This window comes from Rhamphochromis longiceps, linkage group LG17 (assembly GCF_057381845.1).
Source record: "Rhamphochromis longiceps isolate RC_006_pf linkage group LG17, R_longiceps_female_GT1.1, whole genome shotgun sequence".
NCBI lineage: Eukaryota > Metazoa > Chordata > Actinopteri > Cichliformes > Cichlidae > Rhamphochromis > Rhamphochromis longiceps.
In genome coordinates, this window is record NC_140573.1 from 42,572,739 (window position 1) to 42,599,766 (window position 27,028).

The 27,028-nt window shown below is 44.2% G+C and overlaps 1 protein-coding gene across 2 annotated transcripts in view; it reads left to right on the plus strand.

Annotated features, from left to right (window-relative positions):
• The first annotated feature begins 8,064 nt into the window (after positions 1-8,064).
• lmo3 (LIM domain only 3) overlaps positions 8,065-27,028 on the plus strand; it is a 48,862-nt gene continuing 29,898 nt past the window's right edge. The window contains exons 1-2 of one of the 2 annotated variants that reach the window (XM_085386014.1): positions 8,065-8,197; positions 10,998-11,211. In XM_085386014.1, the coding sequence (XP_085242140.1) occupies positions 11,006-11,211 (206 nt within the window). In that variant the 5' untranslated portion in view covers positions 8,065-8,197; positions 10,998-11,005. Of the gene's footprint in view, positions 8,198-8,219; positions 8,708-10,997; positions 11,212-27,028 lie in introns of those variants that run through there. The other variant, XM_085386013.1, reaches the window with a different exon arrangement.

Consider the following 27,028-nt stretch of genomic DNA (forward strand, 5'->3'; position numbering starts at 1 on the left):
GACTCCAACACAACTCAGTGTTTTTAAGTGTATTAACTTTGGCTTTTGCCTGATTTTAACCGCTGCCTCCTTTAGTGTTTAGTCTTAATTTATATCAGCAAGCAAAATTTCTTATATTAATGTTTTTTAACGACTTGCTTAAACAGGTTTACACAACAATAAACAAATATTTTTGGTTTAATATTTGAATATCAGAAGAAAAATTAATGTACAAAAATATTGGGATGAGAAGTTTTTTTAACCTGATGTTTGTTTTTATTGTAAAATTTAAATTTTATATTTGCAAATCCGTCCATATGCAGCGTGTTCAGAGTATTTCTACTTACAGGACAGTTAGAAACAAACGCCTACAGTGTGTGTGTGTGTGTGTGCGTGTGTGTGTGCGTGTGCGTGTGCGTGTGTGCGTGTGTGCGTGTGTGCGTGTGCGTGTGTGTGTGCGTGTGTGTGCGTGTGTGTGTGCGTGTGTGTGTGTGTGTGTGTGTGTGTGTGCGTGTGTGTGTATTTGAATGTGTATCTCGGTGTGCATGTGTGCGTGTGTGTGTGCGTGTGTGTGCGTGTGTGTGTGTGTGTGCGTGTGTGTGCGTGTGTGTGTGCGTGTGTGTGTGTGTGTGTGTGTGTGTGTGTGTGTGTGTGTGTGTGCGTGTGTGTGTATTTGAATGTGTATCTCGGTGTGCATGTGTGTGTGCGTGTGTGCGTGTGCGTGTGTGTGTGCGTGTGTGTGTGCGTGTGTGTGTGCGTGTGTGTGTGTGTGTGCGTGTGTGTGCGTGTGTGTGTGTGTGTGTGTGTGTGTGTGTGTGTGTGTGTGTGTGTGCGTGTGTGTGTATTTGAATGTGTATCTCGGTGTGCATGTGTGCGTGTGTGTGTGTGTGTGCGTGTGTGTGCGTGTGTGTGTGCGTGTGTGTGTGCGTGTGTGTGTGTGTGTGTGTGTGTGTGTGCGTGTGTGTGTATTTGAATGTGTATCTCGGTGTGCATGTGTGCGTGTGTGTGTGTGTGTGCGTGTGTGTGTGTGCGTGTGTGTGTGCGTGTGTGTGCGTGTGTGTGTGTGTGTGCGTGTGCGTGTGTGTGTGCGTGTGTGTGCGTGTGTGTGTGCGTGTGTGTGTGTGTGTGTGTGTGTGTGTGCGTGTGTGTGTATTTGAATGTGTATCTCGGTGTGCATGTGTGCGTGTGTGTGTGTGTGTGCGTGTGTGTGCGTGTGTGTGTGCGTGTGTGTGTGCGTGTGTGTGTGTGTGCGTCAGAGGTGGGACCAAGTCATTGTTTTGCAAGTCTCAAGTCTTTATCCTCAAGTCTCAAGTCAAGTCTCAAGTAATGTCAGGCAAGTCAGAGTCGAGTCTCAAGTCACTGGTGTAAAAGTCCGAGTCAAGTCACAAGTCTGAAACTTTGAATTTCAAGTCCTTTCGAGTCTTTAAAAAAAAAACAACGAAAAAATAATGTTGCAGTTATGCTAAATGTAAATATTAGACCATGTAATTTTAAAATCTGTGTTTTTCTCAACACATGACAAAATAGTGAACTTAGAAAATATACACAAATTGTGAAATTGCACCTCTTTAAAATGCAGCTCAATTAAACCTAGCTCCAAGAATAATTTTCACCGACAGTTCTGAGATAAGCTGCATGTTATTCTTGGATGCAGTTGTAGGACCAGCTTTAAAATCGCATGACAAAAATATCATACACATTAAAAAAACTGTATCACCAACGTAGCCTGGAAAACATTTGCTAGTTAGATGAAGTCAGCTATCTCATCGTAGCATATTTATATGCATATTTATAATTATACGGTTCTTGGAGTGAGTGCATACACTCATGAAGTTTAGTAACTTCCGGTCACTGCAACAAGTCCAGGTACAGTTTACCGACGGATGGGTGCAGGACCTTGAAATGCACCGTGTAGAACGAAAGACCATCGTACGTATCATAAGTTTACCAGTCTCACAAATCGTCGTCATAAATACACATTCGTTAACCGTTTATTAATAGGACCTTTGAGCTCAACGGTAATTAATTAGTAGTGGAAATAATTTCTGGTAGCATCACAGAAATGTAGCAGTGACAATAATACTGTATGCTGTAATCGTACTGGGCAATTAGTGATACAAAAAACCTGTTTTATCCTGTGAATAAAAGTATATGTTTTTGTCAATGTACCATAATAACAGAAGCGAAACGCAATATTGTGTCAGGACAATTCACTATTTATGCACAATAAACAAAGGAGCATAGCGCGACAATTTCTGTTCAGCGCCAGACTTGCTTGTAACCTATATCACCAATTATGTTAAGAAAAATGACGCATTAACTACAACAGCAGACTGACCTTCGTGTAAATGCTTGGAGCAGACTAACCTGTGAGCTGGAGTGTTCTGGGACGTTATATTTGATCTTTGAATGGCTGCAATCCAGGCCATCCGTCGCGTCTTTGTTACTTCGGAAACATGGCTCGAACAATTTCTCTTCAACGACGTAATCCGATAACAACCGATCTCTTTACCCGTCGGCTTCCCGTGGCTGTCATGCGACCAGCTATTGCAGTTAATAATACAACAGCTTCTTGACATTTTTGTGTTTCTTTTTATCGCTGTGTGACTGATTTCAATTGAAAGCCTGCGTGCGCTAGTACCACTTGCCACGAGTTCCCAGAATCCTTTGCGGTTCTACCCGTGAATGACGTCACATTTTCAATCTCTATATAATATGCATGTTAAATTTTATATTTGGGGTAAAATATCAAGTATTCTCAAGTAAACCAGTTCAAGTCCAATTCAAGTCCCAAGTCATTGGTGTAAAAGTCCAAGTCAAGTCACAAGTCTTAGAACATTTTTTCAAGTCAAGTCTAAAGTCATAAAATTAATGACTCGAGTCCACACCTCTGGTGTGTGTGTGTGTGTGTGTGTGCGTGCGTGTGTGTGCGTGTGTGTGCGTGTGCGTGTGTGCGCGTGTGTGTGCGTGCGTGTGTGTGTGTGTGTGCGTGTGTGTGCGCGCGCGTGTGTGCGTGCGTGCGTGCGTGTGCGTGTGCGTGCATGCGTGTGCGTGTGTGTGTGCGTGTGTGTGCGCGTGTGCGTGTGTGTGTGTGTGCGTGCGTGCGTGTGCGTGTGTGTGTGTGTGTGTGTGTGTGTGTGTGTGCGTGTCTATAATGGCACATGTCTCTAACATGAACACTGAAGGTCACTGACACAGACTAATAACATGTGCTGAGTGTCAGGTTACCAAATTTTCTCGACTTGAACTTGACCAGGGGTGTCAAACATAAGGCCCCGGGGCCAGAATCGGCCAGCAAGGATTGGGATATGGCCCCTGCATGGCTTTGAAAAATATGAAGGCAGCCATGCTTTTAATTGGTTTTCTTTATAAATTTTAACAGCTTTTCCTGCTGATACCGAGCTCCTCCACAGTCGTTACATTAATTCATTACAATTAATAGATAAAGAATTAAAGGAAAGGTTCTGTTTTTCACTGTCTACTATAGAAATGTCCATCCATCCATTTTCTTCAGTTTTATCCGGGGCCGGGTCGTGGGGGCAGCAGCCTAAGCAAAGAGGCCCAGACCTCCCTCTCCCCAGCCACCTCCTCCAGCTTATCCGGGGGAACACCAAGGCGTTCCCAGGCCAGCCGAGAGATATAATCTCTCCAGCGTGTCCTGGGTCTGCCCCGGGGCCTCCTCCTGGTGGGACATGACCGGAACACCTCACCCAGGAGGTGTCCAGGGGGCATCCTTGTCAGATGCCCGAACCACCATCGACCAGTAAATTGAGAGCTTCGCTTTTACGTTCAGCTCTCTCTTCACCACAACAGACCGGTGCAGCGTCCGCATCAATGCAGCCGCTGCACCAATCCGTCTGTCAATCTCCGGCTCTCTTCTCCCATCACTCCAAGATACTTAAACTCCTCCACTTGGGGCAGGCTCTCGTCCCTGACCCGGAGTGGGCACTCCACCCTTTTCCAGCTGAGGACCGTGGCCTCAGATTTGGAGGTGCTGATTGTCATTCCCACCACTTCACACTCGGCTGCGAACCGTTCCAGTGCGAGCTGGAGGCCATCACCTGATGAAGCCAACAGGACCACATCATCTGCAAAAAGCAGAGATGAGATCCTGAGACCACCCAAGTGGAAGCCTTCCGCCGCTTGGCTACGCCTAGAAATCCTGTCCAAACAAATATGAACAGAATCGGTGACAAAGGGCAGCCCTGACAGAGCCAGTATCTGAGGTTCGACTAACGGGCGGACTCTCCTCTCCAGCACCCTGCCATAGTGTGATCCCCCTGTAGTTGGAACACACCCTCCGGTCCCCTTCTTAAAGATGGGGACCACCACCCCGGTCTGCCAGTCCAGGGGTACTGCCCCTGATCTCCACGCAACAGCGGATGCTGTCCAAGATAAAGACAATGTTGGATAACACCTCCCATCCACTCCATGACATGCTGGTCAGTCACAGGAGCTCGTTCAGTGAGAGACTGAGATTACCGAAAAGCACCACTGAACGACACAGGAAATCATTCCTGCCTGTGGCCATCTCCCTGTACAACGCATCCACTTAACACACTGTTTGCTGCTACAACTACTCATGTTTCTTTTCCAGCTTTTTATTAATGAGTGACTTATGTATGTATATATATGTATATATTGTACTATTCTTAGTTAGTGTATTGTCTGTCTTGTCTTAATGTTGGTTTATAATGGAGCACTGTAACAAAAAATAATTTCCCCCAGGGATCAATAAAGTGATTCTGATTCTGAACGTTACAGAGGCGTGTCAACCAGGACAGCCCTACAACGTCCAGAGCCTTCAGGAACTCGGGGCGGACCTCGTCGACCCCAGGGGCTCTGCCACCAGGGAGTTGTTTAACTGCCTCAGTGACCTCGCCCCCAGAGATTGGCGGGTCTCTCCCCTCCTCCCCAGATGAAGAAGACGTGTCAGTGGGATTAAGGAGGTCCTCGAAGTATTCCTTCCACCGCCTGACGATTTTCTCAGCCGACGTCAGCAGCGCTCCGCCAGCACTACACACAGTGCAGGTAGAGCACCGCTTTCCCCTCCTGAGACGCCTGTCGGTTTGCCAGAATCTCTTCGAGGCAGTCTGAAAGTCTTTTTCCATGGCCTCTCCAAACTCCTCCCACACCCGAATTTTTGCTTCCGCCACCGCCCGCGTCGCGTTCTGCTTGGCCTGTCGATACCTGTCAGCTGCCTCCGGAGTCCCACAGGCTAACCAAGCCCAGTGGGACTCTTTCTTCAGCCTGGTGGCTGGAAATAGAAATGTTAGTTTTTAAATTTCATCAAATTTTTTTGAATATATATAAAACAATAAACATCAAAGTTTTTACTTAGACACATTTATCATGTAGAAAAATGAATGCATGTGTTTGAAACTGCACTTCTTTAGCTTACGTTGAGATCAGGGATTGAGTTTGATCAGTTAGGATGTCCCGTTTCCTGACATCCTGAAAAACTATTTTGTTACATTTGTGAAAACTTAAAGATCTGGGAACAATATTTTATTACTTTTCATCATAAACTGTTTTTTACGTGATGCAAAAGTAGGACATTCTACTCGACCGCTTTCTGTTTCAACATTGGGGCTACAGGAGTGACACTGACTGGCACTATTAAGCTACATTATCACGACTCTGTAGCTCCTGGCATCTCCACCCAACACCTTTTCTATTCCAAGTTGGCATCAGAGGAATTATTTGAGGTAAAAGATGAAGACAAATATTACCATTAGGATGTTTTATGGCGTATGCCGACTCAGTTTCCCCCCTCGCTCGCTCTCCCTTTCCTCCATCTGTGCCACTCACTTTCTCTCTGTCTCCCAACGGGGATGAAAAGGCAAGGAGAGAGAAAGGAGGAATAGAAAACTGAGTGAGCGCTGTCAATAGCAGTGAGTTCACTGCTAATCTGGCTACACTACAAAGGTTAGCAGATCTGACTGTCAATAGTGTCTTGTGGGGAGGAGGGAGGAGACACGGAGGTGAGGTGGTGTAGGGAGGGGTGGTCGCTTTGAGAGAAAGAGATACTTTGATATTTCGGAATGTTAGAAGGGTGAATGTGGAGAACTGGAGGTTGGGGATCTAATTACCGGGCCATAATTGGGGGCTGGGGAATAGGTTGCCGTCCTCTCAACTCGCTGCAGATCAATTATGTTAAGAGAACATCTGTAAGTAGAGCTTAATGAGGTCCATTAGAGCAACATGCGCTGCCTTCCCTAACGGTGCTTGTCAGCTTCTTGGATGAGCTGGAGTGTGCTGCTGACTGGGGACCTGGTGGAGGGGCTTAAATAGGAGAGGAGGCTCGACTGTGCGCTGCTTTTCCCTGTCAGAGAAACAGAGAGACACACAGAGATACAAGCAGGGAAGGAGAAGGGGGAAAGGGATGCTCTGTGACAGAGCTGCAGGAGCCACAGAGCAGCGAGGGGAGCAGAGTTTAGGGTCAAAGCTCAGCTATTAACAGTTATCAAACCATAAAACTTTGGCGGCAAAGTTTTCTTTAGAAAAGCGGGAGCTGGCCGAGCTCTCACAAAGTTACCTTCTGGAGATTTTCATTCAAAGTCAAGAGAACACAGAAGACGAAACCACGGCAGTATTTGTTTTGGGCATCCCTGGCTGTAGCTCCTTCAAGGTATGTGTTATCAGTGCTCTGCTTCTCTTGGTTCAAAGCTTAGCCCCAGCGAGGGCTGCGTGTAAAGAGCTGGTTGAGCTCCCAGGGAAGAGATCGGATGGAAATGTAGCAGATTTGCTTCCTGCTGAAATGTCATGTATGCAAGGCTGTTCAGAGCGTGTCTGGTGTTGGTGCACGTTCGTTTGTGTCTTCATTACAGGCTGATGGTTGGGGTCATAGTGTGTAGCAGAAGTCCCCTTTCTCCGGTTTTGCGTTTGGCAGAGTACTGTATGGTGCATGACAAGACCCGGCTAGCCGCGCGATGCTCACCGCTCCCCCCGCTCTCCACATACACTCCTGCTTTCTGTCTTCATCTTATATTCATACGGAGAATGAATAATTGGCTGAACACAGCAAGTGAAAGGAGGGTGGAAGGGCACCAGGAGAGGGGTGGAAGCCTCACACACACTGCAGCAGATTGCATGATTACCGAGATAGGCCTCCTTGAAATAATTCAATCCATGACAAAACCTAATTACTGGCAGGTAATACCCTGTCAGCTTTAATGCATCTCATCACTCATAATGGCGCGGAGAGCATTTTATGACCCAACTCATTATTGCTGCATTTTTGGCTGGAGTTGCATGCCAACTATTGACTTGTGTCTCCTCCTTCAGTGCCTTCCACACTTTCATTTGTCTATCATCATATTTATATGACACATCTGTGTGTGTGATAGGGAGCAGTGGTGCGGTGGGGAGGAAGGTATGGGGTAACCATACCGTGACACTCGGGCCTCCTCGCTGCCTCGTCTCATCTAAACTAGGTCGCTAATTGATGCACGACTTGACACGGAAACCTGGCGAATGCATTTGTCCTTTAATACAAGAATGATTAAAAGCAACTATGGCGAGATGATAATCAGAGTTGTTGATGTTAACCCAGCTGGAGACCTCCCTTTGCCACAGGCTGGTGTAATCACAGAGCCATTATATGCACTGTGATGTTTGCATTTTCTCACACTAGTCTTTTACCAAACAAAAGTGCAAGCAGTAGACAGTGCTTTCTTTCTCTTTTGGGGGCTTAAACTCGGACTGATCTTTTTAAATGTTAATAATTAGAACCCTGTGCAGATGTACTGTAGGCTGAAATAAACAATGCAAGGAGTTACCTCTGTGACTCTCTGAGAGCTGCTCATCTCAATATTAGTGTCAGTGTTAGGAGTAAACTGCTCTACCTACACGTGGACTATTGCATTTGCTTCTGTATCTATAATGTAGACCCTCCAAAATCAAAGAAAGTGGGCGTGTACGGGAGGCATCCTTTAACCAAACAGCTGCTAATAACTGATCATATCGTGTCACTGCTGAGAAGACTGGAGGTGGGAGAATACTAAGAGAAACTTCAGTCTCTGACAGACCCGAGCTCCCTGCAGCTTCCACCTGTAGCTAGCTGCTGACACACCAAGCAGTCGCTCCTGGAAGTCTTTGTTTCCAAGCTCCAGGTCAATGTGGCGACCTGCGCTGCCAGTTGCTCCAACTCTGGCAATCTGTAGCTGCTTCAATTCGCTGCTTTAGTTTAGGCTTCGGTTGAAACTTGCTGAGAGAGGTGAGTGATCAGAAGAATGAGCCTCACTGAAAACAAAGGTGACAGAAATAGCGTCGAAAACAAGGCTTCATACGTGTAAGAGTTTGGGAAGAGCGCGCTTACTGCTCGGTGAGGGAGCCGCTGTGCGTAACCTCTGCTCTGCCTGCTGATGAGCCAAGCAGCATGCAGCAGGAGCCGCTGTGATGAGGTTGCCAGTGTCGTGGAGGGGAAGCATCTCTTTGTCGTTCTGTCATTCGCTGCCTGCCTCTCTCTGCGCACCGATAAACGTGCTCTCACACACTGTGCGACGCCCGACGGGAGCAAACGCATCCGCCTGCGTTTTATTAGCCGGCGTTTCTCCTTCTCTTCATTCCACTTTGGCCGCCGTGCTGGATTGTTCCCTCTCTAACAAAGCCTGATCTCAGTCTGCCTGCAGACAGCTGATCTCCGGTCCAGGCGGTTCCGGGTTGCATGGTGGTGCTTCGGCTGCTCCAGCGGCTCAACAAATGCAGAAAAGGGAGAAAAGTTTCGGTAAGACGCTTTCTTTGGCTTCGGCTTGTATGAACGGAACGTTTTCTGTGTGTTTGGAGTGTTCTGCGACGACAAGTTACAGCATCTCTGCGTCGAAGGCGACGCGTTCACATCTGACCTGCTTTTGCTAGAAACGATCCATTATCTAACTTGCCTCATTTTATCGAGAGCACCTCACGAATGCGTGAGAGCGGTGTGCGTTTGTCGGTAATTAAACGGCAGACAGGTCCACACGGTGCTGTTCCATGTGTTTGTGCGAGGTGCGTGGAAATGCGAGTCTGTGAAATCCGTCATTGGCCTCTAACGATAATGCGCTCCCACGACAACAGTGATTAAACTCGGGGTGAAAACGCGAGCATCAGCTCGCACTGGAACACCGTTGTTGTCTCTGTTCGCCGTCCTCCATTCGTTCGGGATTCACACGATGATGCTGCGGACGCGCAGCAGCAGCAGCTTAGAAGCCCACAATGAACGGGGGAAAGGGAGGCTACGAGCCAGCAGCAAGTGAACAGATATGATTAGTACTCCGAGCTTTCTTTGGGAGCTTTTGTTCAGCACTTCCCCGGCAATCGAAAAAGCGAAGCGGCCACATTCCTGCCGTGCTTCCCCTCCTCTCTGCCGAGTTTATGGCACAGTAAAAGGGCTGTGGAAACTCTTGCTTCTTTTGGTTTGGTAATGAGTCGCGGGGACTTTGTAGTGTTAACGAGGCCGGACGGATCAGTGCCGCTGAGCGGGCGCGGGGGAGCAGCCATGCGCTCCGTTCTCTAAATCCAGCCAATTAACAAATCGGCAGCCCCAACACAACACAAACGAGCTGAGCCGCCTCCCGCACCGCGGCGAGAAAAACTAACTTTTTACAGAATTTGTGGGAGATTAAAAGGACGCACATCTGTTTTTACAGATTATTAATAGTTTGTAAACACATGTCATTCAAACTGCATCGTTTCCTGCTGCTGAACACATTCAACGCAGTTTTCATGTGACATTTAAACACGATAGAGGACGCTGTGTTTATTCCAGTGAACAGCAGGTTCAAGTTATCTGGTAATAAATACTGATCAGTCTGCACTTACAACTAAGCCAACTAACATAATAAAACTATGTTAGTAACCTCAAAGGACAAACGACTACAGCGACACGGTGCAGCCCTCAAACTCTGACAGGTTTTAATATTTAAAGATGACCCGAGCTAAACATGCAGCTTAAACACTGTGGTCTGTGTGTGTGGGCGGGGGTGGGGGACAAAGGGGAGTGGGACCGTGCCACTCCTCGGAGAATGGCAGGAGAATACTAATTCCAGCCTCATGCAAAAACTCAGTGACCCCCACCTTCTCACCGCCTCAACGGCCCAACAAAGGCATCCCATAGTTAGCTCAGGCCAAACAATACAGGCCACTGCAAACCTCCTCGGCTCTAACCACACCCCCAAAGACTAAGGTGCAAAAGAGCTGGGAAACTGTGGCGTGGGGTCTGTGTGGGCATGCACTGAAACTCAGTGTTTTCATTCATGGTTGTGTAAAAGCTGCTCTGCCTGGACATAATCAAATGTAAGGCAAACATGTGTGCTAAGGTCAGAAAAGTGTCGGGTTCCTGTAAGAAGTGTTTCTTTAATCAAACAATGCACCACATCCTGCTCTGACTGATGTGCTAATCAGGGAAACTGTTGTTTCAGTCTGAATTATAAATGTTGCACAGCTCGTCTTTACTGTAACACCTTTATGGAAGCTGCTGCAGTCTTTGCACTAAACCTCATTCTGGATCTACTTTGAACTGCTCCCTGATTCACAGCAGCTTTGCATGTTTGATTTGCCAGATTTTTCTTACAACAGGTGCAAAAGCCCAAAGGTATTTATGTCTTCTCTGGACGGGGCCGATCTGTAAACCACTACACTACGGAGCTCTTATTGTAAATATTCCCAAATAAAGGAAAACACCACACACACATACCTACAACATACATACATGTAGTAAATGTCATCACAGTTCCCAATTAAAAAACAAATCTGTAACTCTGAGCATTTTGTGATAACACTGACTGTACAAACACGACAGTGTAAGACTGAGGGCTGCATTAAAATCAAAGCACATTATCCCTGATTTTATGTCTTATTTCACTTTTCTTGTCAATGTTCTTAATTGCCATGATTTTAAACAGTGCATTACATGTATGTAACTTGAGGTCTAGTTCTCTGTTTATCCAGGTTTTGATTTTTTTTCATTTAATCGTTCTGTGATCCTTCATGTGTTTACCTGCTCGATGATTTTAAAGCTTTGTTTGTGCTTCTCCCAGGTATACAAATGCTTTCCGTCCAGCCGGACACCAAGCCTAAAGGCTGTGCCGGCTGTAACCGGAAGATCAAGGACCGCTACCTGCTGAAGGCTCTCGATAAGTACTGGCACGAGGACTGCCTCAAGTGTGCCTGCTGTGATTGCAGACTGGGCGAGGTGGGATCCACTCTGTACACCAAAGCCAATCTCATCCTGTGTCGAAGAGACTACCTACGGTAAGAGAGACCGCTGACGTTTTGGCAGTAAGCGAACGCAGCACACCAAGTGTTAAATGTTCGATTGTATTTTCAATGTGTATTTTATTTTTATCTTCTTAGTATTTTGTTTCATATATAATCTTTTTAAACAGGCACTAGTAACCATCACAGGAGTGTGAGCCAATCTTCCTAAATTGGTTCCAGGTAGTAACTGCATCGGTGTATCGGAATAACAAGGGTCAGTTATGTACATAATTCTTTAAAAAAAGACTGACAGCATGATGTTACAATATTAATGTATCTACTCGCTGAAATGTGATGATTTTATTGGAAATGGCAGCAACTCTGATATTGAAACATTATCATGATTAATAAAGTTAAAAGGTAATAAAGTGCCTGAAGAACTTTTACTTGATTTTCCGCGCAGTCCGACCCATAAATAGAAACGTTATTTCACATTAGCAGTGACACGTCCTTTATAGCTTCTCTCGCCTACAAACTGGGACATGGTGGAGTATTTTACTACTGTGACGGCAACTGCAACATAAGAACTGTTGTTACTAAATTTTAAAAAGGAAACTTATTCGTTTGTATCTAAAAATGTGAATATTTTATTTTCATTTTCAGACTCTGTCTCTGTGGGCACGTGTGTGATAAGTACAAAAACAGCAGAAAATAAATAAGTTAGTGATTCTGTAACAACAGTCACAAAGAGTCAAAGCACCGGAAACAATAAACCTCGTCACAGTAATTCATTATCTCTCGAACCTAATTGGTGCACAGCAACATTTTGTTATGACCAAACGATTCATGCTCTCTTTTTGTGTAATATTTTATCTATTTATCAGTGTGTGCGTTTCAGTAGTACTGTGTAACCAAGTGTGTTCACGTGGTCTGCATATTCACTGGAACAGACTGTAGTTTCGATACGTACAAATAGAAATAGAAGATTTTATTTGGCAGAAATCGAGTGTTTCTGTGCTCCTGTATAGAAACACAATCGTTGGTATATTTGTAAGTATAACTGATAATAAAACACTGGATCATTTAACTTCTTTAAATGGGAATAAAATCTGGAACTAATCATTTTTTAATTTTACAGACAAGGTTTTAATTATTTATTTATTTTAACACTGCAATGAATTGTTTTTTCATCCACTGTAATGCAGTAAACATTAGCAACAGTAAGTGTTTCCCTTCTAACAATCATCTTTGTTAGAAGCTTTTGAATAAATCAAACATTAATTATCCATCAGGGTCGTGGGTGGCTGGAGCCAATAAAAATGAATTATTTCCAATTAAAATCTTTTTAAAGAATGTAACTATTATTATTATTAAAATTTCAAATATATCCATTTCTGACTTTACGTCATCACAAAGACGATTCTGAAGATACTGAAACACTTTAAGTTCGATCCTTTCTGTGTTGTCGTGGCCTCCTGTGGGCTGATGTCAGGAAACAGCTGCTGTTGTTTTTGAAGTTACGTTCATGTTAAATCAGCTTGTAGTTTATGGCGAGCCGCCATTACAACCTTGAAGTTTAATCTGCATGCGGTTTGTGAAATTGTTAAATTTTTGGATTTGTGAGAATGAAAGTTTTGTAATTTCACATCGATGCTTAGCGCTGTGATGAGGTCACTCTTCTGTTTTAGCTAAATGTTTTAATGGAGTTCGAGTAGGATATGAAGACATGAAGGTTTCTGACAGCGTTACGTTTCTTCTTTGCAGCTCTTCCATCAAAGTCGACTGAATGAGACTTCAGTCTCAGCTGATGCAGGTTTATAAACAGCACATTTGCATAATGACTGAAAGCAGCACCTCTGACTAACGGTGAGCCGCAACGTCAGTTTCATGGTCATTAATACGGAAATTATCATGACCATTGATCAACAGCCACACTGATCAATGGTCATTGTTAATCAGCGGTGCTGGTTTCAGATGAACAGATTCAACTTTTGGGACTGACAATAAACCGTTCATGGAAGCTGTAGCAGAGTTCATGCTGTCATAGCATCACAGGGGTAAAATGAGCATGTTGTGGGTGTTGTCCTCAGTAGTGTTAGAGTTTAACACCTGAGAGAGCATGCCCGGACCGAATCAGCATCACGTCCCACAAAACCTGATGTTAGCGGGTTTTGTTTGCAGAGAAGTGGCTGCAGTATGCTGCACTGTGATCATGTTCTCACATCCTCGGCCAGTTTGACAGCTATGGACAAATTTATTAATAATAGTAAACGGATTGTTCCTTATGCAGCGTTTTGGTTTGGGGTTTTTGTCCTGTCCAAGCAGAATTATGGTCTGAATCCTTTGTTGTGTCAAACATATTTGCTCTCCCGGGAGGAGCACCGTAGCCTCGCTGTAGGCTCCTCTTGTTAACGTTTTTGTTTTATTTATTTACTTTATTATTCATATTGTCTTGTGGATGTTATGCTGCATCAGTCGGGGGGCGAACACCAGACTGAACAATAAGCAAAGAAATAGAAAAAGGAGAATCCCCCAGAACAGATCCCAGGCCCCCAGGAGGCTGCTAGACTTACGCAGACCCCCAGCAAGAGACACGGGGAGCTGGGGCTGCAGCTGAGCACCACCAGCCACGTGATGGAAGTGATCAGTGCGGACCAGAGAGAAATACACTCGTCCAACCACTGAGTAATATACAAACTGGGCATAGGGCAGTGAGGACTGTATGTGTGATGTATTTGTTTCCATGTTAGCTTTGGCTACGATGCACAGCTTGGCTGAGGCTGGGATACACGTGTGGACAGCTGCTATTCAACAAACCTGCTGTTGTTCATTCCAGATTTTGAAAATGTTGTATTCACTTCTCATGCCATGACAGAACATTTAGTTGATTTAACCTGTGATATCATCTTCTGCCATATTTAGTAGAGGAATATAGTTCAATAGTGTTACGTTCTTTGTCTGGGCGTGTATTGAACGCAACAAGAAATTGGCCCACTCCCACTCCCACTCCACCAAAGCAAGAAAACAAACAGTATCTTTTAAAGTGCTAAGCAGCCATTTATTTGCTTCAGCAGTGAGCAGTGTTAAAAATAACAAACAGAACTCCCTGATGGTCCCTATGCTTTCCTACACAAATGAAAAACAAGACAATTCACTTACCAAAGTTTCTAAATGACAAACAGGAGAAAACTCAATCAACAAAAATGGCTCCTCACGCCTACCAGGCTGCTGCAGTGAAGGATATATACAAGGGGAACAAAATACACAATTGCTGCTTTACAAATCTATTACAGCTATTTACAAAATTAAGATACTAACAACACACACACACACACACACACACACACACACACACATACACACACAGTTATACTTGCACATCAATGGGCAAAGACACAATGACTCAAAACACAGGCTCTTTGTTGGATGTGGAGGCTAGTAGAGAGGGGGGGCCAGGTGGCTGTCATCCGGTAGTTAAATACTGGAGGTGATCAACCAATTATCCAATCCCAGGACAGGAAGAGACTCCGCCCAGGTGTCCACCTCCTAAGAGAAGAAGGGGAAAAACCCACAGCCATCCTCTGGTGGGAGGAGTCACATAAACAAACACTGACAACATTGGATCATAACAATAGCTGGTGGAAAAATGTATACATAAATTTGTAATGTTACCCAGCTGCAGTGGGGTGGTGGAGGTGATTTACTCCAGCTAACAGAGTATTCTGATACTGATGAGAACTTATCAGTGTGATCGTTTTAAGAAGACAAGTTTATTTGTTCCAAAGGAAAAGCAGCACATTGTCAGCATGCAGGCTTATCTTATGGTCTGTAGTTTCATTTTGAATTTCTTTAACATCTACGTTTTTCCATACAAACACCCAAAAGTGAGGAGGGAAGTGTGCAGCCCCGTCTGGTGGCCCTCCTGACATTGAAGGTTTGGGAAGTAAGATCATTTATCCTAACACTGCATTTAGATTCAATGTATGAAGACTGAACCATCCAAATTTGTGCAGATTCTAATGAAAACTCCCAGTTTACCTGTTCAAAAGCTTTCTCTGCATCTAAAGACACAGCCATGGCTCCTAATTTGCTGATGAAGCAGTAATCTGTTACATTAATTAGTCTGTGTGTATTATTGGCTGAGTGTCGACCACTGATAAAACCTGTTTGGTCAGATGAATTATGAATGGAGAGATTGTTTTCATCTTTGCAGTGAGAGTGGGTGACAGCTGGATGGGACTGTAGGATCTATGCCTGCTGTAAGAGTTCATGTTTGGATGCTGTCGTTGGCCAATGTTCTGTAAAACTCTGCTTTTCCTGCTCTGCTACAATTTTACAAAATCAAACTCTGAAAAGTGATACATACAACATGCATTTTTGCACTGCGTCATGTTTGTTGCATTCAGCACACAGTAACGAGTGTGTGTGTGTCTGCTGTGTTGCCCTGCTAGATGTTGCAAAGTAACAGACCAGAGGAGAGAGTAAGATGAGATGTACTTTATTAAACCCGAATTGGGAATTATTTTGTTATTGCAGTTAATACGACCAGTACTACTACTACTACTACTAATAATAATAATAAGTGCCTGGTGCGTGTATAGACACACACAGATATATGCAGATGCACATGTGTGTGTGCTATACAGTGTGTTATGAAAAGCACTATTGATTAGTCAAATCGGACTCAATTATTATTCGTAATTGAAACAAAAGTTTAAAAAGTATTTTAGTTTCTTTAAATTCAAATCGTCTTCCCTGATAGCAGTGGGCAACATCCTGTCCCACGATAGACACAGACATTGTAGTTGTCTTCCATCTTCCATCCATCATTTCTAATAAACCTGCTGTTCAGCTCGACTTTTCTTCCTCCTGTAGGATCCTTTGTTTCTGTTTGGGCTCCAAAACGTTGGACTCGTCCCCCTCTTCAGATTCGACCAGCAGCTCCAACAGGAAACATGTTCTCGACAGCGTTCTCACCGTCAAACTAGTTTGAACTCACTGTATTATTTTTCCCACTCTACCTTTGTGTCCACATCGAGTCCCGTGCTTCTAGAGTTTCTACTTTTAACATTACACTTAAAACTTGTGGATCACATGACCCTGAAAACTCCTTAGTTACAGCCTTTGCTCAGCCTGCTGTGATACACAATGACTCTACAGCAGGTTCAGTGCTCTGTGGTTTCTACTGGGACAACTGACAGACTGCACTCCTGGAATTCCCTCGTGGTCTTGAGTAGCATTCCCACCTTATTGCTGAAAGACGTCTGATTGCCCAGGATGAGACTGTTCATATTTCCTCCCTTTTGCTCTTTAGCTCCAGCTCTCAGCTGTTTCCTCTGTAGATCATTCAGGACAGCAGGTTTGGTTCAGTCCAGTCACAGAGGTATATTCAGTGCCATCAGCTGTTCAGTGTAAACAATGCAGCTCACAGAAAAACAACCACATGAAAAGTGTGTGTAATACATTTCTTACTTATTAAAAGTAACTCAGAATGTGATGAAGGAAAAAACACAGGAGCTGCCTCGACTGTACTCAGAGTATTTATGCCTAAAACACTTGTTAACACAGTACAATGTAAATGTTGTTTTTTGATTACTTTAAATAACTTTAAGTTACATTTATATAAGCGCATGCAGATACTAAATTGCCCATAGGTGTGAATGGTTGTCTGTCTCTGTGTGTTGGTCCTGCGACAGACTGGCGACCTGTCCAGGGTGGACCCCGCCTCTCGCCCTGCGACAGCTGGGATAGGCTCCAGCGCCCTCGCGACCCTGAAAAGGAGAAGCAGAAGCAGATGGATGGAGTTAAATCTATGACAGTTTTTAGAGCAGGGCTCCGTGATGTGAATGACCCTGAATATGTGGAGTGTTTCGTGTCCACTTTGATAAGTGAAATATTACCCAAACCACAGCTTCAGGTTAGGTGGAGCCACTGGTTTCATCTTTTAAAAACATTAAAGCTTAAGCTAAAAGCTGCAGTAGACTAAAGTACATTTCCATGTGACATGCAGTGGAGTGGTGTATGAAGTAGTGAGATATACTCAAGTACAAAACATGTACGTTACTTAAATGCATTCGACCGTCGATCATAAAAACGAGGACACACTAACGTTTTTTTCAAATCTTTCTCGTGTCCTTTCGGTGAGTTTCACCCTTAGCCAGCACAAATGAATCAACCATCATGTTAGTAACAATACTCATGTACTGATTGTTAGTGTTACTGTGCTGTTACTGTTCGGGACATTCTTCGTACCAGTGTGTGGAGTTATTGATGCTTGTGATCATGCAGAGGCGTCATTTCCATCCGGACGGTATTCTTGTCAGTTTATGGTCTTATTCCAGAATCAGTTGATTTGGTTTCTGGTCCTTTGGGGGCCTTCTGGAAAACTCCAGGTGTCACGTGGCTTTTACTTAGGAGTGGGTTCCCCCACACAGGCCTGATTGGTGTTGTGCTGTTTGCCCTTCCAGAAGGTTCTCCTCTGTCCACAGAGCCGTGCTGCAGCTCCGTCAGACTCATCGTTCTGAATTTAACAGAATTCACAAGAATTTCAAGCAAACTTTTTTCTTTTTAAACTTTGTCATGATGAGTTTTTGTGTGAAGGGTTGAGGTTACAGGGAAGCCCAGCTGTCACAGGAGGAGAGGGTATGGACAGGTCGCCAGTCTGTCACAGGGCTAACAAGCACAGACATTCACACTCACATTGACACTTACACTAACGTAGCCCTGCTGTGGGAGGAAGCCATAGCACCCGGAGAGAACCCACACAGACACGGGGAGAACCCACACAGGAAGCCCCGGCCTGGTGGATCTGTGACCTCCTGTGAGACAACAGTGCTAATCACAGCACCACTGTACTGTGTTTGAAGATCAATTTAATTCATTCTGGAATAATAACATGACAAAGTGTGAACTTGACCTCTGACCTTGAGGTCATTGAGATTGAAACTTGTCAGAGTTTCAGTAGATACAGCTGTGGTATCAGTTTCAAACATCTGCCTCGTTCCTGAGTTATCACTTTCAAAACGCCGCCTGCCTTGTGATGACGATCAACCTTTGAGGGTTAAACTCGACACTCGGGCGGGCGACTATGTGAACAGTGCAGTAACTGAGTTCAATGAGCAAACAGGACAAACCTCCTGTTTATTTAAATATTATATATAATATCATTGAAATATAAACTTTGCTCTTTCAAGCTGAATTCCAGCAAAGCACAAAAAGTGAGGAACAAAGAAGATTGTTGGTCAAGTCGAGGAGCAACAGCGAGTTTAGCAGCACAAGCCAAGCAGGCTCTGCCTCTAGTATCAGATCTCCAATTAATAACTGGAGCAACCTTAATAAATTCCCATTTTCATGGACATTACCTCCGATGGTCCTTACAGAGCTGTAGGTGGTACAGAGTGAGGTTTATTCGTTCTGTCTCTGCATTTATATAAAAGGTCAGAAGTAGTTTGTTAAGAATGTCAAGAGACAGTTTTTATAAACGAGTACATCAAGACTGGAATAATACCCAAGTCACGAACAGTGTCGGGAGGGTAGCCCTGAGTAACATGAAGATCAGATCGATTCTCATTACTACAAGTTCTCCGTGGCAGGTAGGACATGTATGTTATGCAAGTCTTCTGTTTGAGGGTTAGAATGATGGCAGGATGCTGTAAACGGACCAAACTTCAGTCAGGAGAACAACTGAGATAATCCATCCACATTACGAGGTTAGTCATTCATATACTGCAACAACATGGGAATTTTTTTTAATTCCTTACTTAGTTTACTTAAAGATTCCTTTATATTTTCTAAGAAAAGCAAAGACAGGTTACGGGGATTACTGGGAGCACAAGAGCTCACTGCGGATCAAGACTGGCATTGAAAGATGCTCAAACACAACACTGTTCAAGCTGAGGACCAGTCCTGCTGACAAGTGCCGGCTTCTGTCATCTGTCAGAGAACAAAAGTCCTTGACTGACTTGATGTGAACGGTTTGTGATCAACAGCAATCCAGACTGTAACACGGGGGGAGTATTTTGGAGCAGGAATGACGGCGAAGAATGAGATTAGTTACTCTTTCATCTTCAAAGTTCAAGGTGACTGAATTGATTGGATGTCTAGTGTCATGTGAGGTCCCTGCCTTTGGATTAATGAATGGCAAATATAGCAAACTGCAGCATCCACCATCCAACAAAGAGACCCAGGGCCCGCCACACCCAGGGCCCGCCACACCCAGGGCCCGCCACACCCAGGGCAATCAGTGACTGCACTATCACACACACACACCAACCTTAACTATTTTATTTCTACTTATTTAGTTTATCTCAATCTGTCCACTCAGGTTAGCAACATCACAAGAAGATTTCTATAATCCGCTGGCTTTGTCGAGTGCATGATGCACCCACATCCTTCTCCACGTGAACCCCACTCTATTTAGCAGGGTGACACGTTATTAGGCCTGACATAATCAAGGTTAATAGAATTCTTCAGGCGTCTGGAACCCAGAACGATGTAGTCCCACCAGCAGAGAAATAGTAATCCTCCAGCACAACACCTGCAATAAAAACTAAAAACAACAATAATAAACACACCAGGGGAAACCTGAAGAATCAGCACAAATGCAAACACAGTCAAAGCTATGATCTTTGTGCTTCACTCTCTCTCTGAATGTGGGAAAATACAACAAGATTATTTTATGACCCCTGTGAAACCAGAGCTTACACTGGTGATACTGGTAATAGCATGACAACACTGTTTATGCTGATATTTGATTTCCACAGTACAGAGGGATGAAAGCTCGGAGGATGGAGAGCAGACAGACTGACACATGTGAGTTTAAAAATGTGCAGAAAAGGAAGACTGTGGCGTGCGTGTCGGTGCTAATGTGAGGAGTCCAAGGTTGGATGCAGGAGTGGAAAGGCGATTGGGCATCTGTTAATGGAAAACTGTAAATTGTAGGCATCCGTTTTAAAGGCAGCACCAGGAAAACACTCATTTATCTATCTGTTCATTCATTTTTTAATCCAACTTCAATTTTCCTCTACAGTGGTTTTAGTAAGATTGTAACTGCCAGCAAATGCACAGCACCATCAACACTGCTGGATTTATTAATGTTTGGAAAAGCTGGCTATCAGTGAGGGATAAGCCTCCATGTACATGATGGGTCAGTTTAATCGTTCACATTTTCTCCTCACTGAGATCAACTTTCTACTCCACAGTCACTGTGTAACCCTGTGTGTAAATACAAATGAAAAATGCATCATGCTTTTATCTGGCTCATGACGCATTGTCAGTTTCCATATCAGTGTCAGGCCTGACTGTGACATCAAGTCAAGCTTTATCTGCAGGGGCGGGCAGACGGCGAATAGAAAAGCCTCTCGCCTCTAACATTCATGTATTTTAAATCTCATTCGGATCAAATTGTTTCCATCATTACATTTATAATAATAATGTAACAAGCAGTTTAGTGTGTGATTACTTGTTTTTTAAAGAACAGGATATTCAAGTGAATAATTGAAGGTCGTAATCGACATTCTGAAATATTCAGTCTTTTTAGACCAACTCCACTGATTCATGGCTCCATCAACATCCATTCTGTCTCCCTTCTTAATGTGAGCATGTGGATGTAGGCCACATGTTGCAGTGAGTCGGCACTGATGGCCTTCTGCCCTGGACAAGCTGGATGTAAGCCTTAAGTGGCCCAAATGCAAAAAAGTAATTAGGAACCAAATATGACAAATGTGTAGTAAATATTAGGGGTGCTACGATACGCAAAATTCACGGTTCGGTTCGATACTTTGGTGTCACGGTTCGATATTTTTTCGATACAAAAAAATGTTCATGCTTTTTTAATTTGTCATTTATTCAAATTATAAATATATATTTTAACTCAAAAGTACAGTTTTTAATATTTAATGTTGCTGAAACAACAAAGGGATAAAAAACTAAATCTAACTGATTGAGGAATCACTCATCTTTGGAAAAGAGAGTTTATTACAGAGAAATGGCTCTTTCAAAATAAAAGCTCTACTATACGCTTCTTCTGGGCTATATTCTCAGCAGCATATTAAACATATCAGGTCCCCATAAGGAGAATCCTGTGCTAACGGCTGTCTAAATGACTCGGGTAAAGTTTGTAGCATGCATGCTTGTTGTTTTTGTCTGCCTCCACTTGTCTTTGCACTAGGATGATGTCGGAGTAAATGTGCAGTTATATTCGTTGTGTTCCCACTAGTGCTGTCAGCCTTAATCTGAAATGACGTTAACGCCACAACACGGCCAATCTCCGTTAACGAGCTACCACGGATCGCCCCGTGCGTGGGGCTGGACGGCCAACACGTTAACGAGCTAACTGCGCTAACACACTAGCTCCCACCCATGTAATTGAGCATTGCGTGGCACATCCAACATACTGTTTTACTTTAGTCCATGACGCGCTTAGGGTCATACGTCACATGAAGACCAAAATAGTTCCAAAGGTCAGATCTGAATGAGGGTGGGGGAGGTTCAATTTGCCATGTTGCAACGGGCTTAGCTTCTGTCTTGCTAGCTTGCGCTGCGCTCACTGGATCTGCGCTGGACAGTGCAGCCTAGGCGGAGTAGTCGAACGCAGATCCACTGAGCGCTCAACACAGACAGCATCGTCAGAAGGAAAGTTGATAAAATAAATTTAAAATGTTGTATTGTTCATACATATGCGTACCGAACCGAAAGCACTGTATCGAACGGTTCAATATCGATACGAGTATCGTTGCACCCCTAGTAAATATGCACTGGTTTCCTTAACTATGCTCGACATTTATAGCACATTAACAGCATCTGAGCGTCATGTCGTTAAGAAAAAGGGGGAAAAAACCAAGCAAATAATTGAGAGCTGTATCTCGCCCTGCAGTCGTCGCTTCTACTGTTTGTCAGAAACAAGAAGAAAAGGCTGAGGTGTTTCAAACTGTGCAAGAACTGGACTGGAAATCAGTGGCGACAGTTCTTATGGAGTGATAGATGCAGATTTTACATTTCTGGTTCAATAGATGAAAAGAGGTCGGGATTGAGATGCGACAGTGAGTGTGTGAATGCGACTGGTTCCTATACAGCACTTTGCTACTCTGAGCATTCAAAGCGCACAACTTGCCTTAGTCACACATTCACACAAGCTCTATTGTCTACAGTCACACTCTGATGGACGTATCAGAGTGCAGCTTTGAGTTTGTGTCTTGCCCGAGGATATTTGGGCTGCAGCCAGGGATCGAACTACCAACCTTCCAATGAGGAAATGACCTGCTACAGCCACCCCACCCGTGCAAAGCCATCTGTAAAACACGGTGGAGGCCACGTCGTGGTTCGGCACTGCAGACAGTAGTGTGGGGGATTGATTGACAGCGGCTTCGTTTTTCAGGATGACAGTGATCCCAAACATACTGCTGTGGCGTGGGTGTGGTCTCTGGCCGGCTGCAGAGGGGTGACGCAGTGAGCTCGGGGCGGCGCAGGGGCGGGGTCAACAGGTGTGCTGGGACATGAGTGTGATTATGTCTCTTTATATGTTCACAGTGACAGTCAGAGGGGCAGAGACGTGAGAGCGGAACAGGAGTGTCTGTGTCCCAGTGACAACAAAAACCACAGTGTGATCACATTCGAAAATAAAGTAGTGCTGTCATCACGTCCGCGTCCTGTCTATGCTTAACGGGTCCAGCGTTACAACTGCCAGTGAGGTCAAAGCATACCTGGGTAGAAAAACAGGAAATGGGTTAGACATGGGCACCCCTGAGCCCAGACCCCACATTACTGAAGCAGTGTAGGATCAACTTATGAGAGCCATTTATGAACTACTGCGTTTATATTGGAAAGGTTAGTATATTCAGGTGCCCACTGAGGAAACAGGGGAATGGCCTTTGACCACATTCTCTGTCGCAGGAATGCCACTAGTGAAAAAATGAAGTGTTGTGTAAGTGATGTTCAACCGGGAGAGGAATTGCAATTCATGTCCACTGAACAATAAAGAGGAAGTGGAGGCAAAGATGTTTGGACTTTGAGTCTTTGTAGCGCACAGCTGTGCAACACATGACTGCTGCGGTCATGTGGCACCAAGTACCAGTTTAATGGAAAGCCCTGGACCAGGCTTTGGAAAGTCCTTCAAGAAGCCTGGAGAAATAATCCTGAGTAGTACCTTAATTAATTACAAGAAACCTTGAGAAAGGGTCAAGTCTGGATTGGAGAATAAAGTGGTAATGGTGGAACTGGCAGTGAATTGGAAATACTGTGTTTTTCGTGTACACTGTATGTTTCAATACATTGCTGCACTTGTTTCCAAGTATAGAATAAGTATGGAATAAATAGGTGGCTGAGCCTTATACAGTATTGTATGGTTTATCCTACGTCCTAAATATTCTATATCTACAGACACAAACATGGATGTCAAACCTCAACATTGAAGTTTACCTGAAGCCCACACACACAGGGACCAGTACCTCCTCCTTCACTCCCACCACCCTCTGGAACACAAACTTGGAGTAATCAGGTTCCCTCTGAAACATGCAGTCATCCTAGTTGGGCTTACCCCAGAGAAACTCAGGAGAGTTTTCTCCAAGCACGACATCCCAGTTTACTTCAGACCCAGCAACACGCTCAGAAACTGGTTCATCCCAAAGACAAAACTCCAAAACACAAACTTAACAATGTGGTGTATCCCAGACCTCTACATCGGAGAGACCAAACAGCCACTTCACAAACGCACAACACAGAAGAGCCACCTCCACAGGACAAGACTCAGCAGTCCATCTGTATCTAAAGGTCAAAGGTCACTCTTTGAGGATGCCAATGTTCACATGTTGGACTAAGAAGACAGATGGTTTGAGAGAGGAGTGAAAGAAGCATCTATGTCCACTGTGAGCGACCATCTTTGAACAGAGGCGGGGCTTACAACACCAACTGTCTTCCCAGACGCCTTAACGCCCACTCGCATCCTGGGCCATCTGACCTCAGGAAATCACATGATAGGGTGGGGCCAGGTTTCACAATGAGCTCACCTGAAACCCTGGCTTATTGTGACCCTCACCCAGTTTCACACCTTGGCTCATGTGATTAGGTAGAGGGTCAATAGGGGGTCCAAGACCCACTTAGGGACACTCCCATAGGGCTTCAAATCTGGGACTGTCCACCAGTTGCTCTTAGAGCTGAAGAAGCTTCCACGTCCTCATTTTAGGTTTGAAGGCGTTTTAGTAGATGAAGGTGAAAGGCTTCAACATGAACCGAGCTGCGGTCTGGGGAAGGCATCGAAGGGGGCTGGCAGCGGTTCCCGGGCCTGGCAGGCAGGGAGGGTGGGGCACGAGAACGAACAGCTTGTAGAACTGGGGGAACATATGTAGATGAGAACCGGGAAGCCATTCATGTGTCTGAAACTGGGTTCCACTCTTGTCATCGACACCAGACTGTCAGCTGCTCTACCTTCTGACACGACTCAAGCTCAGTTGAACTAAGTTGCCAGTGGTAGCTTATGTGGTTTTTACTCTCATCCCATTTATTTGATATCCTCTGTCCTTCCAGACTGACCTTTATGGTCTTAATAAAATGGTCTATATTGACATTAAAGGAATAGAAAGATGGTGCTATGGCTTATGGGCAGGTACAGGCTCAGCTCACCTTTTCACTGAACAGTGAATGTGCCCGTCCACTACAAAATTCTAATTCAAAATGCACTTCTGTCTTTTTAATTAAACTCTAGTGCAGTTTGGAGGCTATTTGACCTTTACTGCCCTATCTTTATGGGGAATGCCACAGGTCATTTCTATGCATATATTACTGGATTACCTGCCTCCCTTTTCCTCTTGATGATCCTTGAGGCTTTACAGATTAAGGACAGGTTTGGGTCTTAAGTATAGCCTATTTTTAATCTGCTATGTGGGGAGTATTTTAAGGCAGGAGAGCTCTAATATTTAAGGCTTTAGTTAAGACAATTAGGGAGAGTTGGGGGTTTTTTAATGTCATGATAGTAACATAAAAATGCAGTGCTTAAAAAATATCATCATCAGCAGCCACCAGAGCCAATAGTTTTTTAAAGAGTTTTTAAATTATTATTAAATATTTCAGATCTCTGCCTTTTTCTGGTGGCGCAGGCCTCAATCCAAATCACCACATCAAGTCAATCACTGCATTCCCTGAAGGACTTGACTGGCTTCCAAAAAATGCTGAGTAAAAAATTTTTCTTTGCAAAACGAAGTCAAAGTTACTAATTCAATTCAATGCAACTTTATTTATAGAGAAGCAAATCACAACAACAGTCGCTTTATGTTGTAAGGTACGTTATTACAGCAAAATAAGAAAATCAAAAATAAGATTTGTTCAGTTATTCACTGGAAAACTTTTCATAGAAACAAAAAGAAAAATTGATGTTATGCATTAATACAGAAAAACACACATACAGGTCAGTTTAGTATGAGAGTAACTGTGTAAACCGACACCAGGGATGCTGACACACATTTATCTGTGCACGATGTACAAATTTGTGATTATTTTTTTCCTTTGTTGAATCAGAATATTTCATTAATCCCTAAGAAAATGTGTGGTTACAATCGCTCCAAGACAATAAGAGCAGTAACAAACTGAAATAAATTATAGACAATCCTGAGCATCGTCCGACAGATGTTCAAAGATCTCAGACGCCTCCAAAAATAGAGACGAGTCTGGGCCTTCCTGTAGAGGGCAGTGGTCAGTCCAGTTTACTGTCAAAGTGTACTCTAAGGTATTAATACTCCTCCACATCGCCCCCCTCGACTGAAACAGGCGTCCTCCTAATGTCCACAATCAAATCTTTGGTATTTGTCACGTTGAACTATAGATGATTCTGCTTGTACCACATGACACAGCAGCCAACCACAGCCCGGTACTCTAGCTCATCACCCTCACTGATGCAGCCGTCCACTGCAGAGAAGTAAAGAAACCAAAACTAAACTCAAAAGTCATCATCCATCCAATTCGCGGTTACAGGATTAGACTTGGTAACCTGTGATGTGATGGACTCGCATTTTCCAAAACTGTTTCTTGACATCTTTTATTAAATTCAAGGATCACTTGGTCTTAACACCCGTTGGTTTGACACTGATTGAAGAACGACACAAAGGGCTGTGTGCCTTTACGTTGCAGGAGGCCTTGTAGCTGTAGCTTAGAGCAATTTTTGTTAGTTGGTTTTGTTTGTTGGGTTTTTTGTCATGTTTAATGTTGTGTATGAATAAAGTGCCCTGTATGGACACTGTGTAAGCCTGGGCTCCATGTCTTGCCTGGCTACAGTCAATGCTGCCTGCAGCACATTTGGCTGCCATTTCTCCTCTACAGGCATGTGAGAGTACGATAACACACTGCTGTTTAACACATGATGACATGCAGCATGGACCCTACTGCAAGCCCCTCACGTTCTGGCACAGGTGGTTTTTGTACTGTGGTGGAGAATCATCCACAGTTTTCATCCTGTATGCACGTTACACACACACATCACAAATGTTTTTCCCTCACTTCTGGAAAGTGAAGCGTCACATAGAGAGAAACTTCCACGTGGACCTGTACTTCTCACACTCTTTAGCTTTTAGTGTTTAATAGCTGCAGGTGACAGGAGGTTATTGTGACATCAATGCATCTGCATGATTCATGTGGCTTGCATGAATGTCCAGCAACAGGAGGATTGAAGAACTATGGAACAGATTGGGGATGTAGAGAGTTCCAGGACAAAGAAAGATTGACCCCTGTTAGCTAGCCATTCTGTATCAAGAGTATTTTGACTAACAGCTCAGTGAGGATCTGTGCAGATGTAGTTGTCGAGCTGTGGTTTGAGATTAGCTGGAGCTGGTTCGGTTCAGTGTGATGAGCACTGCTGCTGTGTGTTACTGATGCATCCCATAGCCTGTTT